Below are 17,615 nucleotides of genomic sequence, written 5' to 3'. Positions count from 1 at the left end.
TGACATCTGCGAACAGATGTGCATCTATGGACACCTGTGAACTAAAACAATTCCAGCTGCACCAGTTTAATTCTGTTCATTAAAGCTATAGTGCATACAGAGACAGAGAGAGAGAGAGACAGAGACAGAGACAGAGACAGAGAGAGAGAGAGAGACAGAGACAGAGACAGAGACAGAGACAGAGACAGAGACAGAGACAGAGACAGAGACAGAGACAGAGAGAGAGAGAGAGACAGAGACAGAGACAGAGACAGAGACAGAGACAGAGACAGAGACAGAGACAGAGACAGAGAGAGAGAGAGAGAGAGAGAGAGAGAGAGAGAGAGAGAGAGAGAGAGAGAGAGAGAGAGAGAGAGAGAGAGAGAGACCACACATGTACAATAGAAGTATGCTAAAAGAATATACAATATTTTTTATTTTTTTTTAACATTCAATATTCTTGTCATTCAAAAAGTTCAAAAAGTACAGTTGTTGAAACATTTATATTATATATTCTGCAAAATACACATGATTTGCTTTAAAAGTACAGCAATCATGGCATATTCATTCATTTGCATTGTTGGTATCATCAAGCAAGAAGCACATTTAAGCACAGGCCCAGCGTGGCATGATTTCTTTTTCCTCAGTAGTCTTTGTAGCTGTTGTCGATGGCATGGTTTGGGCCTGCTGGATTTGTAAGCGGGTTGCACTGTTGTCTGTGCACTGGAAGCGGCCTCTCTCGCTGTCCCAACTCCACCTCGGTCTCAGCTCTAAAAACAAACAAATGCTGTAAGACATCTGTAATACTGTAGTATGCCTGCTTTAACACTGTAGTTCATTTATGCTTTAAACTGATTTGAATTATTAACTATGAATAAGGAAATATTAAAAACCAAATGTGTAACTGTAAATATAACCAGTGTTGGGGTTAATGAGAGTTAAATAATCAGATTACTTTTTTCAAGTAACTAGTAAAGTAATGAATTTGTAATTGAAAAACAAACAAGCAAGCAACCCCAGGTGACAAAAAAGTAAAGGAAATGTAACTTTACGCATTATTTTCTATAAAAAGTAACGTAATTAGTTATTTTTAACGAGTAATGCAATACTGTAAAGCATTGCTTTTAAAAGCAGCTTTACCAACCACTGAATAACAACCCTACATTTATTAATTTTTACATTATACCAGCAACTACGATGTGGTGTAAACCATAGGGATGCATGGATATAAAAAAATAATATTTGTTTCATATAACAGATAAATGGCAGATTATTTAAATTCCACACTATTTTGTTGAAATAAGTTAATAAATGTAATATTTAAAATATGAAAATAAATCTCTTGAAATGCTTGAAAGTGAATTTAGGCATAATTATGAACAGTATGAAAAAGGCAATGGCAATTTAAATGTAACAATAGGGTAATGAGCAGAAACAGTTTAATAAGCAATATCAACTGATAAATTAAAAATAACAATGTAAAGTTTAATTAATTTAAAGAGAATATATAACGAAATGGCAGCATTAGAAAAAGGGATACGTTTATCCAAAAATGAACATTTTGTTATCACTGACTCACCCTGATGTCATTCCAAACTTTTTTGACTTTCTTTCTTCTGTAGAACGATAGAAGATATTTTGAAGATACTTAGAACCCCGTTGACTTTCATTGACAAAAAACGGGCACATTTTTCTAAATATCTTCTTGTGAAAATGTTTTTATTTTAAGGTTAACTATCCCTTTAAAGCAACATAAAGACCATACAAACGTTCAGTGAGGCTGGCTGTGAGTAATACAAGTATCACTGTGTAGTAAAGGAAGAGGAGGTACCTGTTGCATTGGCAGTAGTCTTTGGCTGTAAGAGGCTGCCGCATAGATCTCAGCTTTTTCACTCTCTTCTAGATAAAAGAGAAAAAAAACATTAAATGAGTCACTTCCTTTCTTGCTTGCTTGCTGGTTTTCTTCTTTTCTTTCTCTCACCTTCATTCGTTTGTTCCTTCGCTGGACGAGAACAATCACAAAGACAAGTCCGACCAGAACCACAGAACTGCCTCCTATGGCAATCCAGATCCACATCTGTAAGCCAAACACGTCTTTGGTCCACGTTCCCCCACCTGCAGGTTTTTTCCCTCGCACTTTAGTGACTTCCTGTCCACCTGTTCAATGATCATTATAAACTAAGACTGAACTGATGATCTGGGATTTTGCTTAGTGCACAATGCACATAAAGTGCATTGTTTCTATTGTGAAATTATATTCATTCCTGTCGGAATGCAGCGAAAATAAAACTTGTCAGCTACCAATAAGCTGATAATCAATTTGGCCAATAACTATTTTGTCTAACTAAATTTTAAAAAAAATAAAGCACTTAAAAATTATTTTAAATGCAACAAGAATTTAGGTATCAATTAATGTATAGTATGAAAAATTCGATTTTAATTATTGTTTTTAAATCTTACTTTGAAGTGAACATTATGACAGCAAACATAGCCTAAATGTAAAAATATGGGAAATTCCAACATATATTAATAATGGACTGCTCTCTAACAATGACCGCCAATAACTGATGTGGTTCTGATATATAAAGTGCATCCCTACAAGACTGATTTTGTAAAGTTGTGAAATGTAGATTTTTTTTCACCTGAAGGTTTGGCCACAACCGTCACATTGGTCTTTGCAGTTAGCTCTAATTCTCCATCGAACTTCACTGTACACGTATAGTCCCCTTCATCACTACGCTGCGCCTGAGAGAATAAGAGAGGAAATGACTGCCAACTCTTAAAATAAAGGTTCTTTATTGGCATGATCTATCGTTCCATGAAGAACCCTAAACATCAATGAAACCTTTTCATTGCGCTAAAGGCTCTTTAGATTATGCATTTTCTCAAATTCTTCACACTAAAAAAATGGTTCACTGGTTATTTTTTCCACAAAAACAAACAAACTTTGGAACCTTTATTTTTTAAGAGTGTAACATGAAAATGTTATGTATAGTTCATTCAAACCAAGATCAATGTAAGGTATTCACATTTATCAATGTGACATCATAGTTTGTGCTGAGTTGTCCACTAGTAAATTTGACTTTTGTTGAATTCTCGCCATTCCAGTGTAAGCCTTTGCTTTCTGAGTTCATCAGGGTTGGGAAATCTGTATGGTGTTGGTCAGCCTCCCACTTCCCACCCACAACACGTTGAGATACACTCTGAGAAAGAGAACAAGGCAGCACTATTTCCCCCCCTTCAGAAACTTCAACAGGTTCGGTCAGGAGACCTGTTGGAGACCCAGACAAATGTCATTTATAGCATGAAATGTGAAATATTATAATAATATAAACATTTGTATTAACTATTAGAGACACCAACCGACAACAGTCAATTTTAAACTGATCTTCAAGTCATCCTTGACCAGACATGTCCACTTGCCATGGTCGTTTGAAGTCACAGAATCCAGCGGAAGCACTTGTTTAGTACCTTTAGTTTGAACATTAGTGGGATTCAGCCACTGTACTTCAGCTGCTGGGTTTCCTGTAATATTGCAGTGCAGCTCTGCTTTACTAGACTGCAGCAGCACTGTGCCTGGTTTAGCAAAGACTGAGAGAGAGAGAGAGAGAAAGGGGAGCAAATATGAAAAAAACAATAATTCTAAAAATAAATAAATACATAAAAAAGCTGTCGTCTCTCACCTGACACAACATGCAGAGTGTATTGTGTCCCTGTCTGAACGCAGGTATAAACTCCAGAGTCTCTTGTCTCCAGATTGGGAACCTTCAAAGTTCCATCACTTACCCTTACTTTATCCTTAATATGGGACCCACCTTTAAAAATAAAATCAATTATAGTGTCTCCTCGCAATTCTTCATATTCAATTATTTTTGTATAAAAAAGAGAAGAAACTGATACCCTTCCTTGTAGTTCCAGTTTTTCCATTAATGTAAACAATCTGAACGTTATCCAATTGCCATTCTACATTACTGTTCGGAGGTAATTTCTCTCCACATTTCATGTAAATCTCACCCCCGACTTGCTGATATAACACATCACATTTCCCAGACAATGTACACAGTGCTGAGGGAGAGAATGTTGCAGAATAAGGGTGGGGATTAAAGAGAGCAAAGCTGTGCAGGCAGAGTATTATATATAGACTTTTTAAAATAAAAGGTACTTCAGAATATTACAATGCACTTTATGAGTTTATTTATGCTCACCAAGAAGGAGAAAAAAGAGGATCTTGCAAGTTGGCATTCTGTTTCTTTTTCTAAAAAAAAATAATATATATATATTGAATGAAAAGTAAAGTTTCTTTTTAAATCAAAAGTCTGCCTTTATATTGAAATTTCTTGTCAATGAGAAAATCTTATCTGATATTTTTTTTGTATAAAAAAGAGGCCCATAATTTTACATCTAAGAAACAAAGGGGCAAACAGGAAAACAACACGTGTGGTTGTGAGCCACAAGTGCTACTGCTTTCGGTAATTTTGTTTCATTCTCTTTTAATCGAATACATTTTTCTCTATAAATACAGTCCTAATTTAACTGATTAAAATTAAATTTGAATCATTTGGGATAAATATCCAAGACACTTGAATTACTATTAAACTTGTACACAAACATTGGTAGACATGGGTGGGGGGATGGAGAATGAATAAAAATGTTTATTGTACTTTTTTTTAATTATCAAAGCTTTATAACGTATCTCTAATGCATAGTAATATACATTTCCCTTACAGTGTTTGTGGTGCAAATAAGCATTTCTATTTCAATCTGCTATTATTATTAATTTTAGTTTTTTATCATATAGCCTAACAAGCTGAAACATTTTCATAAATCCTGCAAAATACTGTGCTTACGTTATAATATTGTAGTTGTTTATTTCGTTTACTTTTGAATTCTTAAAATAAGAAATTATATAATTTTTTTTAAATTTATTTTTTTACTTTTAAGTTACATTTATTATGGTTGCAAGTCGGTCCTTATGACGATATATTTAAAAAGCATTAAGGTTAACGAAAAGAAAACGAAAAAAATATGTAGCCATTTAAAAACAACGAAAAGATAAAAAAATATATATATAAATGAGCATCATAACTGAGTGTTAAAGAAATATTATTCTCTTTTGGTTATAAAACAATATATCTGTATCTCACTTAGGAATTGAAGACAGATTTATCTTTACTTAAGACTACATACAGTAAAAACCCATCATTCATCTTTTTGCACGTTTTTATTTAAAACCCTTCGCGTATGCAAGATAAGTTATATAATAGATTTCACGGGTGAAAGCTCTGCTGTTTTGTACTCACGTTTGAGTGCCGTGTTCTGTTTACAAAGTGTCAAAGAAGTTTATGCGCCTTTAGTCCAACCGGCAAAGACAAGCGTGTGAGAAACCAGCCGATACGAAAACCTGAACTAGAAACTCAAATGAGCTAAGAGAGCGGAAGAGGGAAAAAAGTGTTTTTGGAGAGCAGAAAACGCCTCTCACATGTACTTCACAGTGGAAATCCTTGGTAGATTTGATAATTATGGTTAAAACGTTAAACAATTAATCGATATTAGTATTTTACAGTATAAATTAGTATTAAATAGCATGTGCACATTGATCCAAGTAGCCTATTGATGTTTCAGTAGAAAAAAACGCTTGCAAATGTCATAGCGTATACGCTTTGATTCAAAGAGCTTTGTAATTTACTTACCGTCAAAGCTTGACAACAGTAAGACAAACGACGCTTTAAGTATACATTGTTAACCAGATTTGCTTAATTAAATGTCATTCGTGTCGTTTTTACATTTAATTCATTGCTTTTACATTTATCAACAATCTTTGCACTTTCAGTTTGTTCCTTCCTGTAAAACGAGCATTACTGCTTGCTAACAAAGTTCCTTGATACACACCCATAATCACAATACACAGAGTCGGAAGAAGCAAAGAGACATTTTTTATTTTAAAGCAAAAAGAACAAAATGAATTCTTTCCTCCCCCCAAAAAGGAGAACAAACCATAAGGAAAAAGGTGAAACCGCACAGTACCTTTTGCATTCATTTTTTTTTTTAAATTTAAAATTCCAATATATAATATTTAGCTGTTTTTTGTGATTTAGTGATATTTACTTGTCATTAAACATTTTGCTGAAACATTCTGGAACACATGTCAGGGAAGGTGGAGCTTAGCTCTAGAAGCAATAATGTCACAATAGTCACAATCCAATCAGGGGGAGGCACGAAGGAGACTAGTGTATGTGGTAAGGCGTTGTACATATGGGCGTTTCGAGTAAGAACACTCTAATCCGCACATCCTACATCTCTTTTTTTTCCTTCCATTTTATTACGTCTGGTTTCTCTCGGTAGTGAATAAATTCGATGGAGAAGTGCTTTGACTTATTAAATGGCGCATCAGTTCATAAGCAGGAGTCTGTCGCCTACTTTTCCAGTAGATCAGATAGAGAAGTGTGTGAGTGTGGGTCTGGGTGAAAGAGAGAGAAAGATACTATTCTAATCTACTTTATTCCACCACTCTCCTGTAAAAGTACAGGTAGCCCAGGTCCTTAGGTGGTTTCTCAGAGGCACACACTTTCTGATCATTAAAGATTACCCACCTGAAAGAAACAAAGACAGACACTGGATATAAAATCAATGAGAAGAAAATTAATTCTGAGAAGATGATATTGCTTTACAAGAGCTGCATATGAATAATAATAGAGGGATTGGAGTCCACTGATGGAGAGAGAACTTCACTCACTGTTGGTCCTTCTTGATGTGGCAGACATAATGACCACACATTGTGCTCGATCCCATGTGACTGATGAACGCAAAAAGCTCATACTCTTCAGGATAAAAGGATGGGAAAGATTTGAATCATTAGAAGAGAGCATAATATTTAAGAAAAAAAAAATTTAAGAAATGCCACACAAACACACTTACTTCCTGGTCCATCACGGACACGTGGTCCTGGAGGAGGTTCCCGACTGGCTTCACTTCCTCCCTCGGAGCGTCCACCCTCAGACACATCCATGGACTCCAGATCATCCAGATGAGAAAAGATCCAGTCCACAGCACGCTCTAGAACATTATTCTACAAACACGGAAATTGACAAAATATGGGCTTGAATCTCTTAAAAGAAAGAGATAACAAATGGTCTGTGAAAGAAAGTGCAAAGCATCCATAACATACTGATGGTTTTATTTTCTGTTCACTTTATTTGAGTTTTGCAATTTTTGTTACCTATTACAGAAATTTAAGACCCCGATTTGTGTGTTTTTGTGTACGTTTCATTTTTTAACATGAAAGGGATTGTTCACCCAATATTTTTTTTTTAAAGATATTAAAAAATGAAGATATTTTGAAGAACGTTGGTACCCCGTCAGTAGCCATTTTTTCAACTATGGAAGTCATTCTTCAAAATATCTTCTTTTGTGTTCAACAGAAGAAACTCAGTTTCTTTCTTCTGAATATCCCATATCCCTTTAACTAGAAAATCCAAGTGATGTTATTTCTTGGGTGTCACAAATTAAAAGGAATGTTATATTTATGGTAGTGAGGTGGTAACTATATGGTAACTAGGTTGTATGCGAAATTGAGGACAATGTTATTATTTTGGTAATTTAATTAACCATGAGAAATATTTTTTCAGTTCACAACTGTTAAAAAGTTTGGGGTCAGTAAGATTTTTTTGGTGAACAAAAATTATTATTATATTCCGCATTCACATATTAAATTGACCAAAAGTGACATTAAAGACACTAAAGACATTTCCATTTTAAACAAATGCTTTTTTTTCTATTCCACAAAGAATCCTGAATAAATATATAGGTAGTTCCATAAAAATAACTACCATTTGAAAAGTTGAAAAACTATTTTCAACACTGATAATAGGGCTGCCCCCTAACTGTTAGTCAACTAGAAGAGGTTTGGTGGACCAACATTTTATTAGTCTCTGTTAGTCGCCGGAAAAAAAAAAAACTCCACAAGAAGTGGTGAAATCATGCAGTCAGGACATCCAAACATTCGCTTATCATTCATCGACATCAAATATGGCTTAACAAGTCCCCCGCTCTAATGCTAACCTAGATACAGTGTTTCCCCTAGAAATTTTTCCAGCAGCGGTGCTGTTACGTGCCCGAGGTTGTTACCAAGCCGCGCGTGGTGGGGTCCGGGGGCATGCACCCTGGAAGATTTTTTTTTTTTAAAAACCCTTAAACCATGACTTCTGGCAAGTTTTATGGATAGAAATGGACATTTTAAGAAAAACAAATATGACATACCATCAACTGATTCAAGGCATGATTATTGCAGCACGTACCTTGAACTGCAGTCACAAACAGAAACCTTAATTTTATAATTTTAGACAGGATTATTCATGTTTTTCTTTTGTGTTCATTTTCAGCTTGGTAGAAATTGTTTAGGGGAAAAATGAAACAGCACAACCCAGGAAAAGATTATTTACAATTTATTGAAAATTTTATGTTAATGGGAAAGGCCACACCCAATCTGTGAGCACTTAATTTTTCTGGGCTTTTCATAGAAGATCTCTAAGGCTCTTTGGTAATTGAATGATTGTGGGGGTATTTTTTGATTCTTATGCTCATCTAGCCTGCATATATTTAATTTAAAAAAAAACAGAAAAAACAGTAGCCTAATATTGTGAAATATTATTACATGATGTTCTTTTTAACTTTTTATTAATCAAAGAATCTTTGAAAAAAAAGAAAAGAGCATCACATATCATATTAGAATGATTTCTGAAGGACACCAACAAGTTTAGTAGACTCATCTGAAAAATTAAATATGATTTAACGTTAACTATCAGGACTATGAGCAGTAGGTGATACTTCCTCGTCCTCATGGAGAGCGCAGTTCGTACCGCTTTCTCCTTTCCACAAGCGCTTGCTCTTCCTTGGCGTCTGTCGTTGCTATGCAACCATGAACAGAGGCGCGCTTGGGAAAAAGAGCGCGCCGGCCGCATTTGAAATAATGAATTTGCACGCGCAAAAAACGCGCTATGTGAATGGCCCCTTATGGCAACGTGACATTAGCCTAATCGAAAATATTTCCATATGTGGCTCTTTCCTCCTTGTTTACAAGTGGATTCAGAGCCACCGCATGCAGCGCCGCCGGTCGCCATGTCTCAGTGTTTTTAGGTGTGTACGTGAATGAAGAGAATGTCGTGATATTACTGATCATGGAAAGATTTTACAGCGGCGCTGAAAATCCAGCGGCGGCGCTGCGCCGCTGCTGAATACATTGTAGGGGAAACACTGCTAGATAAATGTGCCCTATTTTTAGGCGCATAAGTGTTTGTGTGGAGAGTTGCTTACTACATGACATACAGGCACCGGCACGATCACTTGCATTTAAGATTTAAGACATTGTTAAAGATTTAAATACCTGCCGCCAAGACGCTCCTCTGTCGGTCACGGATTGAAAGTGAAACTTAAATCTTTCACAGGGTGTTTGGATTTATTCACGCACGTTAAAAAATATTGATTAAAAGCTTCTTTGCTTGCACATTTTTATCTACAGCATTATCATAATAGGCTGTATATTAACGTATTGACAGAAAACCGGTAGTTCTATGTGAAATCAGACATTGAGCACTCTCATATAGCCAGTAGCATGATCCTCGTTTCATAACACCTCTGCGAAGATTCGACCGTGAGATTTGTAGTCGAATCAGGCTCCTACTATCGAAGCATCGAATTCTTTGACTATTTGGGGTAACCCCTAATATTTTCTAACATATCTAATAATTCTTTAAAAAAGTAATGGGACACCAAAGCGTACCATATTTGAGGAAACGGATACGTACAAAGCAGCTATAAGTAAGTTTATCTATAAAACATGGTTGGAAAAAATCTGATCTATGCATAAATATATTTTTGCATTACCGTAGCTCTGAGAGCACGAGTGGCCTGGTCTCGACTGAAGCCCATAGAAACGATGGTTGCAAGGTGTTCCTCAGGTACACTCTCAGTGGGTGTTGTGCCAGGAGCAGAACTAGAGCCAGGCAACACTAAAGGTGCGGAGAAATCTGCAGAAAAATCACACAGAGAATAATTACTCTAAATCTGCATACTTATTTAAATCCTATCCACAGCTGACACTCATTGATGAATGTATTTACCAGGGTCATCCATGTGCCCCATCACCCAGTTCATAGCAGCGTCAATGCCAGTGTTGCCTGTGTAGTACACGGCCTTCCGGCAAGCTTCCAGAGGAAAACCCATCTCACAGAGCTGAGACACTGTGGAGTCATCCAACACAGGAGCTGAGAGAGAGAGAGAGAGAGAGAGAGAGCTGTCTACACACAGCTTTTGATACAAGGAATAATTACACAGACTGAATGCTAATCCAAATAAAATTTAAAAAAAGTTTAACCTATTTTTAAATCCAAGACAAATTCCATTTAATTGAAAACTAAATACTGAGGGTGTATGATACATCATGTATACAGAGAGCACCACCTAAAAAAAGAGTGTTTATCTTGAACTACAGCAAATGATTGTAATGAACAAAAGAAGACAAAAGAAAAGAAAACAAAGGAAAAAGAATGAAAGGCAGGCTCAAGCGAAGACGGATGCAGTCGGAAAGAGGAGAAAAGACAGACTGACACAGCAGTGGGGAGTAGAGAGAGTCGTCCTCCTCGTTGCCGTGGGAACCCAGGATACCTTTAACCTCCACATCGGGGGTCATGAGAGGAGGCGGGGCCACCTCTGGCAGAAGCTCCTCCCCTGGCTGCTGTCCCATGGCACGGAGTGCGCTCAGATCCAGCGTGTCAGGAACGTCAATGCTCACATCTAATAAAATGATCACAAGAGTAGATTAGTCTTCAAACTATGGCTGTCAACCAATAAGTGAATTATTTTCATATATAGATTTATTTGTACAGAATGAACACACAATATATATATATATATATATATATATATATATATATATATATATATATATATTTATAAATGTGAGAGAGAGAGAGAGAGAGAGAGAGAGAATTCACCTAGTTTTTTAGGAACCCAATCCAGGCCAAAAGTAAATTTCTTGATTTGGATAACAAGATGGTCAGGAAATGAGGCAAAGCGAGTGGTCCTAGAAACAAAGATATATAAACACACAGAAGCAACCCAAAGACTGACCGAAAAGTAAATTAATGTTATTATTACTTTGTGGCAGTGGTTTTGGCCTGCACTGCAGAGCTCCAAAAATCTGTGAGTGTTTCTGGTTCGCTGAGAGCAGCCAAACAGGCAGCAAATGGGATTTGAGCACGTGTCACAGCGGGGGGAGGGGCTCCAGATGACTCCGCCTCATCACGGCGACGCTCTGCTTCTTGTAGCTCCTCTGATAAACAGGAAGAGAAGATGATAAATGAGAGGAAGAATAAAATGGAATGGATACACAGAAGCATTCTATTATTATTTTATCCAGTCTTTCCAGTAAGTAAACTACATTCCAATGAGTGTCTAACCCATATTTGTTGCCTGGTCCATGGGAACGGGCAGCTGGACAATGTAGTCCACTCGTTGCGTATACTTGGCCTTTTGTGACTGCTGGCATACGATCTTCTCTTCCACCAGGAAGCGGAAAGCTTCTGAGGGATTCATGCCAGACCGACAGTTCCTCTGGCCAACATAAAGAAAAGCTGAATTGAGCGAATGCACGAATAGAGAAAAACAAAGACAGTAGGTGAAAGTCATCGTCATTATTACCTCCACCATATTTATAAAGTGAAGAAGAAACTCCTGCGCATCCTGCTGCCGATTGGTCGAGAACTCAGGGTGGCCTCGTCCAACCAGAGCTTTGAACATGCGAGGTGCTATCCCAACCTGGTCACCCTGTACAAACAAAATCATTTATGAATGGCTTATCTCAACAACTGAACATAAACAGAATGACATTAGAAACAATTTATGAAGGATTTGCACATAAATTCTGCTCATCTCTCCTGAATGTGACCCAGTGAATTAGAATTGTTAAGAGGTGGGTGTGTGTGTGTGTGTGTGTGTGTGTGTGTGTGTGTGGGTGTGTGAGAGCGTGTGTACCCTGGGTTCAGTGGAGGCACTGGGGTCATCTCCGGGGTCTGGGGCCGGCTTTGAGTACTCTCCTGACAGAAGGCCATAGCCCAGCTTTGCTCTGATATTAAAGAGTAAAAAAGGAAGGAAGGAAAGAAGAGAACATTTTAGTTCACTTCATCATTTGCTGTAGTGTTTAAGCTTTTTTGGAAAAAAGAATCTTCAGGCAGCAGAGAGAATTGATGTATAGTGACCTCTGCTGGATATATGAGATTAAAGGGAAAGTTCAGCCAAAAAATGAACTTTCTGTCATCATTTACTCAACTTCAAGTTGTTTCAAAAGTTTTTGGGGTGAACGATCACTAAACACACCCATATTCTAAAGGTTTGTGGGTCAGGTACTCACACTTGAGTCTTAAAGTCCTGGGTAGGGTCACTGGGCGCCTCACCGAAGACCTTGTCAATGTTGGAAACGTATCTGACAAATCAAAGAGTGAGAGGAACAAAAGACATTTAGAGACTTCATTTTATTTCAATAGTTAATATACGAACATAAAAATATATAAAACATCCATGTCTAATACACATACACTACCATTCAAAACTTTGGGGTCTGTAAGATTTTTTAAATGTTTTTAAAATAAGTCTCTTATGACTGCATTTATTTAATCAAAAATACAATTAAAAATATAATATTGGGAAATATTATTAAAATATTTTCAGTATCATTAGTCTTCAGTGTCACATGATCCTTCAGAAATCATTCTAAAATGCTGATTTGGTGCTCAAGAAACATTTCTGACTATCAATGCTGAAAACAGTTCTTTGAAGAAAATTCAGGATTCTTTGATTAATAAAAAGTTCAAGGAACAGCATTTATATGAAATAGAAATAGTTTGTAACATTATAAATGTATTTACTGTCACTTTTAATGTGTCCTTGCTGAATAGAAGTATTTCATTGTTTTTATAAATCTTACTGACCACAATCTTTGGAAAGGTAGTGACAATGACAAAAATGGCAAAAACACTAAAATCCCACACATTCTTACAAGCACTCTGTAAAACACTAACTTGGTCTGGAAGTCTGGGATGGTGAAGAGCACTTGCATGACAGAGTTGAGGTAGCAGCTGTTTCCCAGGTTCTTCATACCGGTGAGTCCCGGGCCCCACATGGGCCTCAGAGTGGTGCCTGACTCCTGAATCACCTCCCACTCTCCCACACGCTGGTTCACTGCGATCTCCAGCTCAGTCATCGTTCTTTCCGTCTGACAGAGGGAGGAACACACTTTTAACACCAGCTTTTTTGAACAGCTTCTAAAGCGCTTTAAGAATGCAATCCAATCTTGCAGTGATATTTGGAATGACTGTACCTTTTCCATAGTCATCATATCGATGCCAAAGTGAGAAAGGTGTTCTGGAAGCTTAGAATCTAAAACCATATCATCTTCATCATATGAATAGACATCTGCAAAGACAGACACAGCACACAATGTTATCAAATATACACAATCAGTCAGTCAGTTTTTTTGACAGAAAAGAGCACTGTAAAATTGATCGAAAGTGAGAATAAATACATTGGTTATAAAAAAAAACTTCTATTTTAATTCAGCAAAGAATCTTGAAAAACTTGTATCGTGATTTTCACAAAAAATATTTAGCAGCACAACTGTTTTTAACATTGATGATAACATTAACTGCTTCTTAAGCACCAAATCAGCATATTAGAATGATTTCCAAAGGATTATGTGATTTAAGACTGAAAATTCAGCTTTGCCATCACAGAAATAAATTATATTTTAAAAAATATTGAAAGATGTTTTGAAATTTAATAATATTTTACAATATTATAGTTTTACTGAATTTTTTTTTTATAAATAAATGCAGCCGAAATGCAGCAGAAGAGACTTCTTTCAAAAACATACGGCACGTATCATATGGGATCATTCTGTGATACTTTTAGGTTTTAAAAAGCTTAATGCTGGCCGCTATCTACTGCCGTTTAATTTTCATTTTAGGGTGAACTCTCCCTTCAACTTTACTGGCTTGATATATTCAACAACAACATGATTTCAATAGATTCCAGTAGCTTTTGTGTGAAAATCTCACCTGCTCCGTCAGGTGTTATTGTGCCAAGTTTGACAGCCAATGGGTATCCAGTCTGCTGGTAGTGCAAGAGGGCGTGGTTATTTCCTCCTGATCCATCAAAATACCTCCGCCCACACAAAACCTTCCCATCTGTCAGATTCATCCAGATGTTCTCCTGGAGGTCACAAACCTCACACTTCCAACCACTAAAAGAAAGATAGGAACATCTAAATGCAAACAATCAATTACTGTAAATTTCTATGGGATTATATTCTCAGAGCTTAGCAGTACATATCAAATGTGTCAACAACATTTGCACGCGTGTATACCTCGGAGGGATTTTGACCCCATTGTCGAGTTGTTTAAGTTCAGCTGCGTATTTTGACTCCTGTCGCACTTCACCGTCCCACTGCTGCACCTGCAGAGCGTGTGACACAGAGTCTGCAGCCTGCAGCCCTGCCATCGACAGAGACACCTGCAAGCGAGAATGACACCAAAACAGCAAATGATATTTACAAAATACAGCTTACACTTAATTATGACTATATAGCATTATGTCTGTTAAATAAATAAAAGAGTTAACAGTCTATAAACTGAGTATTACAGCTTAATAAGAAAATTAACATGCCATTTACAAATCTGTTATTATTAAACAGTGAAAAATAATGTTAAAAAAATACAATAATATTAAATATTCACCCGCTCCCGAACAACATCTGGCATGGAGGCTAGATCCTCTGATGTAACTTCCTGTCGGTCTGGGAACAGAACCACCTTGACTTCTTCCTCATATTGCTCCTGATCAACATCAAACCCTCCCTCAATTCCTACGAGAAAAACATGAAAGCTTTACATCCTTTAATGTTTCATAAAATAAGCTTACTAACAATAAAAACTAGTATGTACTAAAATATTAAGCAAAGACTGAGGGCAGAAGAAAGCAGGTGCTTACCAATGGCCAGTCTTGTGGGCTTCTTTTTTGGAGGATCACCAGATCCAGAATTGGGATCATCCTCCTTCTGATAGACAGACAAGAATAGTCTACATTTGCCAGAAGAACAACAGCACAAGAATCGAGACTCTACAAAACTTGGTTGTGCAATTCGTATTTGCTTAGTTCAAACGCAATGAAATGACATGAGTCGCACATCAACTACAGTGAATTAAAATTCAAGTATGTTTTTATTAAAATAATTTCTCCTATACCATATTAATATGCAGAGACATAAATAAGCAGTATGTCGTGTATGTTGATTTTCCAGAAAAGTCTAAAAAACTGTGCAGCTATACAGTGCCCACCCAATTTTTTTTGCAGCCTTGGTTACGTTATTTTTTCCATTCAATTTTCCTATAGGGATTTTTTTTTAAACGTCTTAATTTAAGAGTTATAAGCCATAAACTAAACCAACCAGCTACAAGGTGAATCACAACATTACAAATTTTGATATGAAGCAAAAGTATTTGAAAATCAAACAAAAAAAGACTAAAGGTAGACTGGTTAGAGTAATTAAAGTCGTAATGAAACAAAGGTAGGGACGGATCTTATCTTAAGTACTGTGATACACATCTGAGTGTAACAGAACATTAAAAAAAAAAGAAATGTATTGGGTCTATGCATTGGTTTATGTGGATTTTCAGATGTGGGTGTTGCACTTAAAAGTGGAGGCGGATGAACATGAACTTGCAGAAAAGCCTGTTATTTTCACAGGAAGGACACGTTATTTTGATTAAACACTAGGTCAAACTTTTTTTTAAATGAAACATAGGCATGAATTGTTCTCATTCAGATCTATAACATGCATTTAGAAAGTAGACAAGATGAATTTTCATTTCATGCCAACCTTAATGGCTTTATAGAACCACAATCCCATTAAGCATTGCAAATGATAAATTTGACAAATGTTAATTTTATAGAGGCAATTTATTTACATTTATAAATAAATAAACATTGATATGCATACAAATATTTAATTAGTTTGAGAGTGTAGGAGATTGACTGTTACAACATTAGCAGTGCTTTATTGAAGTGAGCGATAATCACGGAGAGCTGTTTCTGTATGATTTGCTTGTCACGATTCCCTGATTGGTGGAGATTTCTTTGGAAATTCATACATAATGTAGTTCTTCAACAGGAATTCCACTGTTAAACAAATAAGTTGAAAATCTAGGCTGATGTTTCAATAAATGGCTTCAGTATATCATTGATTAAAAACCTTGTAGCTCACAATACGTCTGGCTTTAATGGTTATTAACTTATCATTAAAAATCAATTTGCCTAAGGAGAAAATTAATAAGATTTTTTACTTCCCAATCCCAATGTTTAACATGAATAATTGCTTTGTCACACCCAGCCTGAAACAGCAACACTGGCAAAGCCAATGGCGCGAGTCTGGGGGCGGGACTCTGTTTGTCTGACCAATGAAAGTCAGGAGGAGTGTTAGGGAAACCTGTTTGACATCAATCCATTTTATTTTTCCTCTTTACTTTTGGGTAATGGAGACTTTAAAGTGGCTTTAAAGATTTATGAACATGTACTCAAATCATACATTATTATTCATAAATTCACTGAATGATGCGTCATGTGTTTCTGTGCTTACTTGTGTTTTCCGGGTCCTGGTGATGTGCAGGTAAGCTCTCTGACCGGTTTTGGCGTGGTGTCGGTCTACGTACTTACTTCCATAGCCGAGAAAGCTGTTCATACAGACATACAAGCCTCCCTCACTCTCCTGAAACAATTGGAAAGAACTGTTATAACAAAATACTGTTGGTCAGCAGCACCACGCGCTCAATGAGGCTCTCTCACGCGCACACCGAAAAATAACATCCACGCGCATGATACAGAAGCACACAGGCTTCTCAAGATAAGAAACTTTGCAGTTACTAGCTCAAGTTAGCGTTATAACTAGCTCACAGCTAGCTAAAGTTGTATATAATCGGATAAATTAAAGTTAAAGAAAATAAAAAGGCTTAGTCGAGATGTAACCAAAGAGTGCAGAGTCAACAGTGCAATGATGACTCGCGTGACCTAATGAAGGAAAATAGTGCAAACTTGAGCAGTAAATGAGCGCTAGTTAGCAAACATTCCGGTATCACAGCTGGTAAGAAGACAAAAGCAAAACAGCAACATTATGCAAACAAGCAAATAAATAACTAAATCCCGAAAGTTCACGATGTGCTGTCTACTGAACTCACCGGGCTGGCGAATGAGAAGGCGCACTCGTCTTTGTGAACACGATCTCCGGGCCTCGGAACCCGAATCGTAGACAGAACCGACATCAATATCTCGCTAACCTCCGTCATCTCTCTCTGGCTAAACACAATTTACCTTCTTGCCTACACACACGCTTGCCCGCCTGGTTTTTTGTGCCCCCGCTCCTGAAATACAATCCACTTGAAGTTTCTGACAGCCACTTCTTTCTCTGTTAGGTTACCCCTCAATGAAAGCTGCTGCTGCTGCTGCTGATGATGATCCAGTGTGTTTCATTCGAGGCCAGGGGCGCTGCACACACTCGCACTGCACGCATTACAGCCCCAAATGCTTGACCGTAAAGT

At 36.9% G+C, this 17,615-nt stretch overlaps 2 protein-coding genes across 15 annotated transcripts; both read right to left on the bottom strand.

Moving 5' to 3' along the window:
* Positions 1–387: 387 nt before the first annotated feature.
* Positions 388–5,869, bottom strand: LOC143720164 (fasciclin-2-like). Of its 11 annotated transcripts, none has more exons than XM_077209855.1 (11): positions 5,670–5,866; positions 4,185–4,234; positions 3,880–4,044; positions 3,663–3,794; positions 3,343–3,570; positions 3,009–3,250; positions 2,622–2,724; positions 1,961–2,136; positions 1,811–1,878; positions 1,559–1,595; positions 388–749 (listed from the first exon to the last, which is right to left on the bottom strand). In XM_077209855.1, the coding sequence occupies exons 2-11, from the start codon at positions 4,219–4,221 to the stop codon at positions 744–746; spliced, it is 1,194 nt and encodes a 397-aa protein (XP_077065970.1). In that variant the 5' UTR covers positions 4,222–4,234; positions 5,670–5,866; the 3' UTR covers positions 388–743. The 11 variants fall into 11 exon arrangements, with proteins under 11 accessions (XP_077065970.1, XP_077065973.1, XP_077065971.1 ...); XM_077209858.1 differs by having other exon boundaries at positions 1,961–2,094; positions 5,670–5,859; XM_077209856.1 differs by having other exon boundaries at positions 1,811–1,875; positions 5,670–5,824.
* A 20-nt stretch (positions 5,870–5,889) lies between these two features.
* usp5 (ubiquitin specific peptidase 5 (isopeptidase T)) lies at positions 5,890–17,615 on the bottom strand. 4 transcript variants are annotated; one of them, XM_077209846.1, is made up of 20 exons: positions 17,256–17,615; positions 16,661–16,789; positions 15,016–15,082; positions 14,763–14,890; positions 14,393–14,538; positions 14,085–14,269; positions 13,349–13,443; positions 13,050–13,243; positions 12,383–12,454; positions 12,007–12,097; positions 11,674–11,799; positions 11,433–11,586; positions 11,131–11,305; positions 10,968–11,056; positions 10,639–10,767; positions 10,095–10,238; positions 9,859–10,001; positions 6,895–7,045; positions 6,713–6,797; positions 5,890–6,569 (listed from the first exon to the last, which is right to left on the bottom strand). In XM_077209846.1, exons 1-20 carry the CDS (start codon positions 17,361–17,363, stop codon positions 6,476–6,478), a joined length of 2,505 nt encoding a protein of 834 aa, XP_077065961.1. In that variant the 5' UTR covers positions 17,364–17,615; the 3' UTR covers positions 5,890–6,475. The 4 variants fall into 4 exon arrangements, with proteins under 4 accessions (XP_077065961.1, XP_077065959.1, XP_077065958.1 ...); XM_077209844.1 differs by having other exon boundaries at positions 10,582–10,767; positions 17,256–17,610; XM_077209843.1 differs by having other exon boundaries at positions 10,582–10,767; positions 14,085–14,290; positions 17,256–17,596.

Source organism: Siphateles boraxobius, unplaced genomic scaffold (genome assembly GCF_051911475.1).
Source record: "Siphateles boraxobius isolate OS27281-9 unplaced genomic scaffold, OSU_SipBor_1 12, whole genome shotgun sequence".
Taxonomy (NCBI): domain Eukaryota; kingdom Metazoa; phylum Chordata; class Actinopteri; order Cypriniformes; family Leuciscidae; genus Siphateles; species Siphateles boraxobius.
Note: the sequence above shows the minus strand (reverse complement) of the source record. Positions and strands in the feature narration are given on the sequence as shown.

Excerpts from the sequence above, each read along its gene's own strand:
- usp5 (XM_077209843.1), bottom strand. The coding sequence starts at position 17,363 with ATGACGGAGGTTAGCGAGATATTGATGTCGGTTCTGTCTACGATTCGG. Across the intron at positions 10,768-10,967 it reads TTGGGTTCCTAAAAAACTAG|ATGTGAGCATTGACGTTCCT; the intron begins GTGAATTCTCTC and ends TCATTTTATTAG. Across the intron at positions 10,239-10,581 it reads TCTCTACTCCCCACTGCTGT|CTCCTGTGTTGGATGACTCC; the intron begins GTCAGTCTGTCT and ends TCTCTCTCTCAG.
- LOC143720164 (XM_077209848.1), bottom strand. The coding sequence starts at position 4,221 with ATGCCAACTTGCAAGATCCTCTTTTTTCTCCTTCTTG. Across the intron at positions 4,045-4,184 it reads CCTCTTTTTTCTCCTTCTTG|CACTGTGTACATTGTCTGGG; the intron begins GTGAGCATAAAT and ends TCTCTCCCTCAG. Across the intron at positions 2,725-3,008 it reads ATGATGTCACATTGATAAAT|GCGCAGCGTAGTGATGAAGG; the intron begins GTGAATACCTTA and ends TTATTCTCTCAG.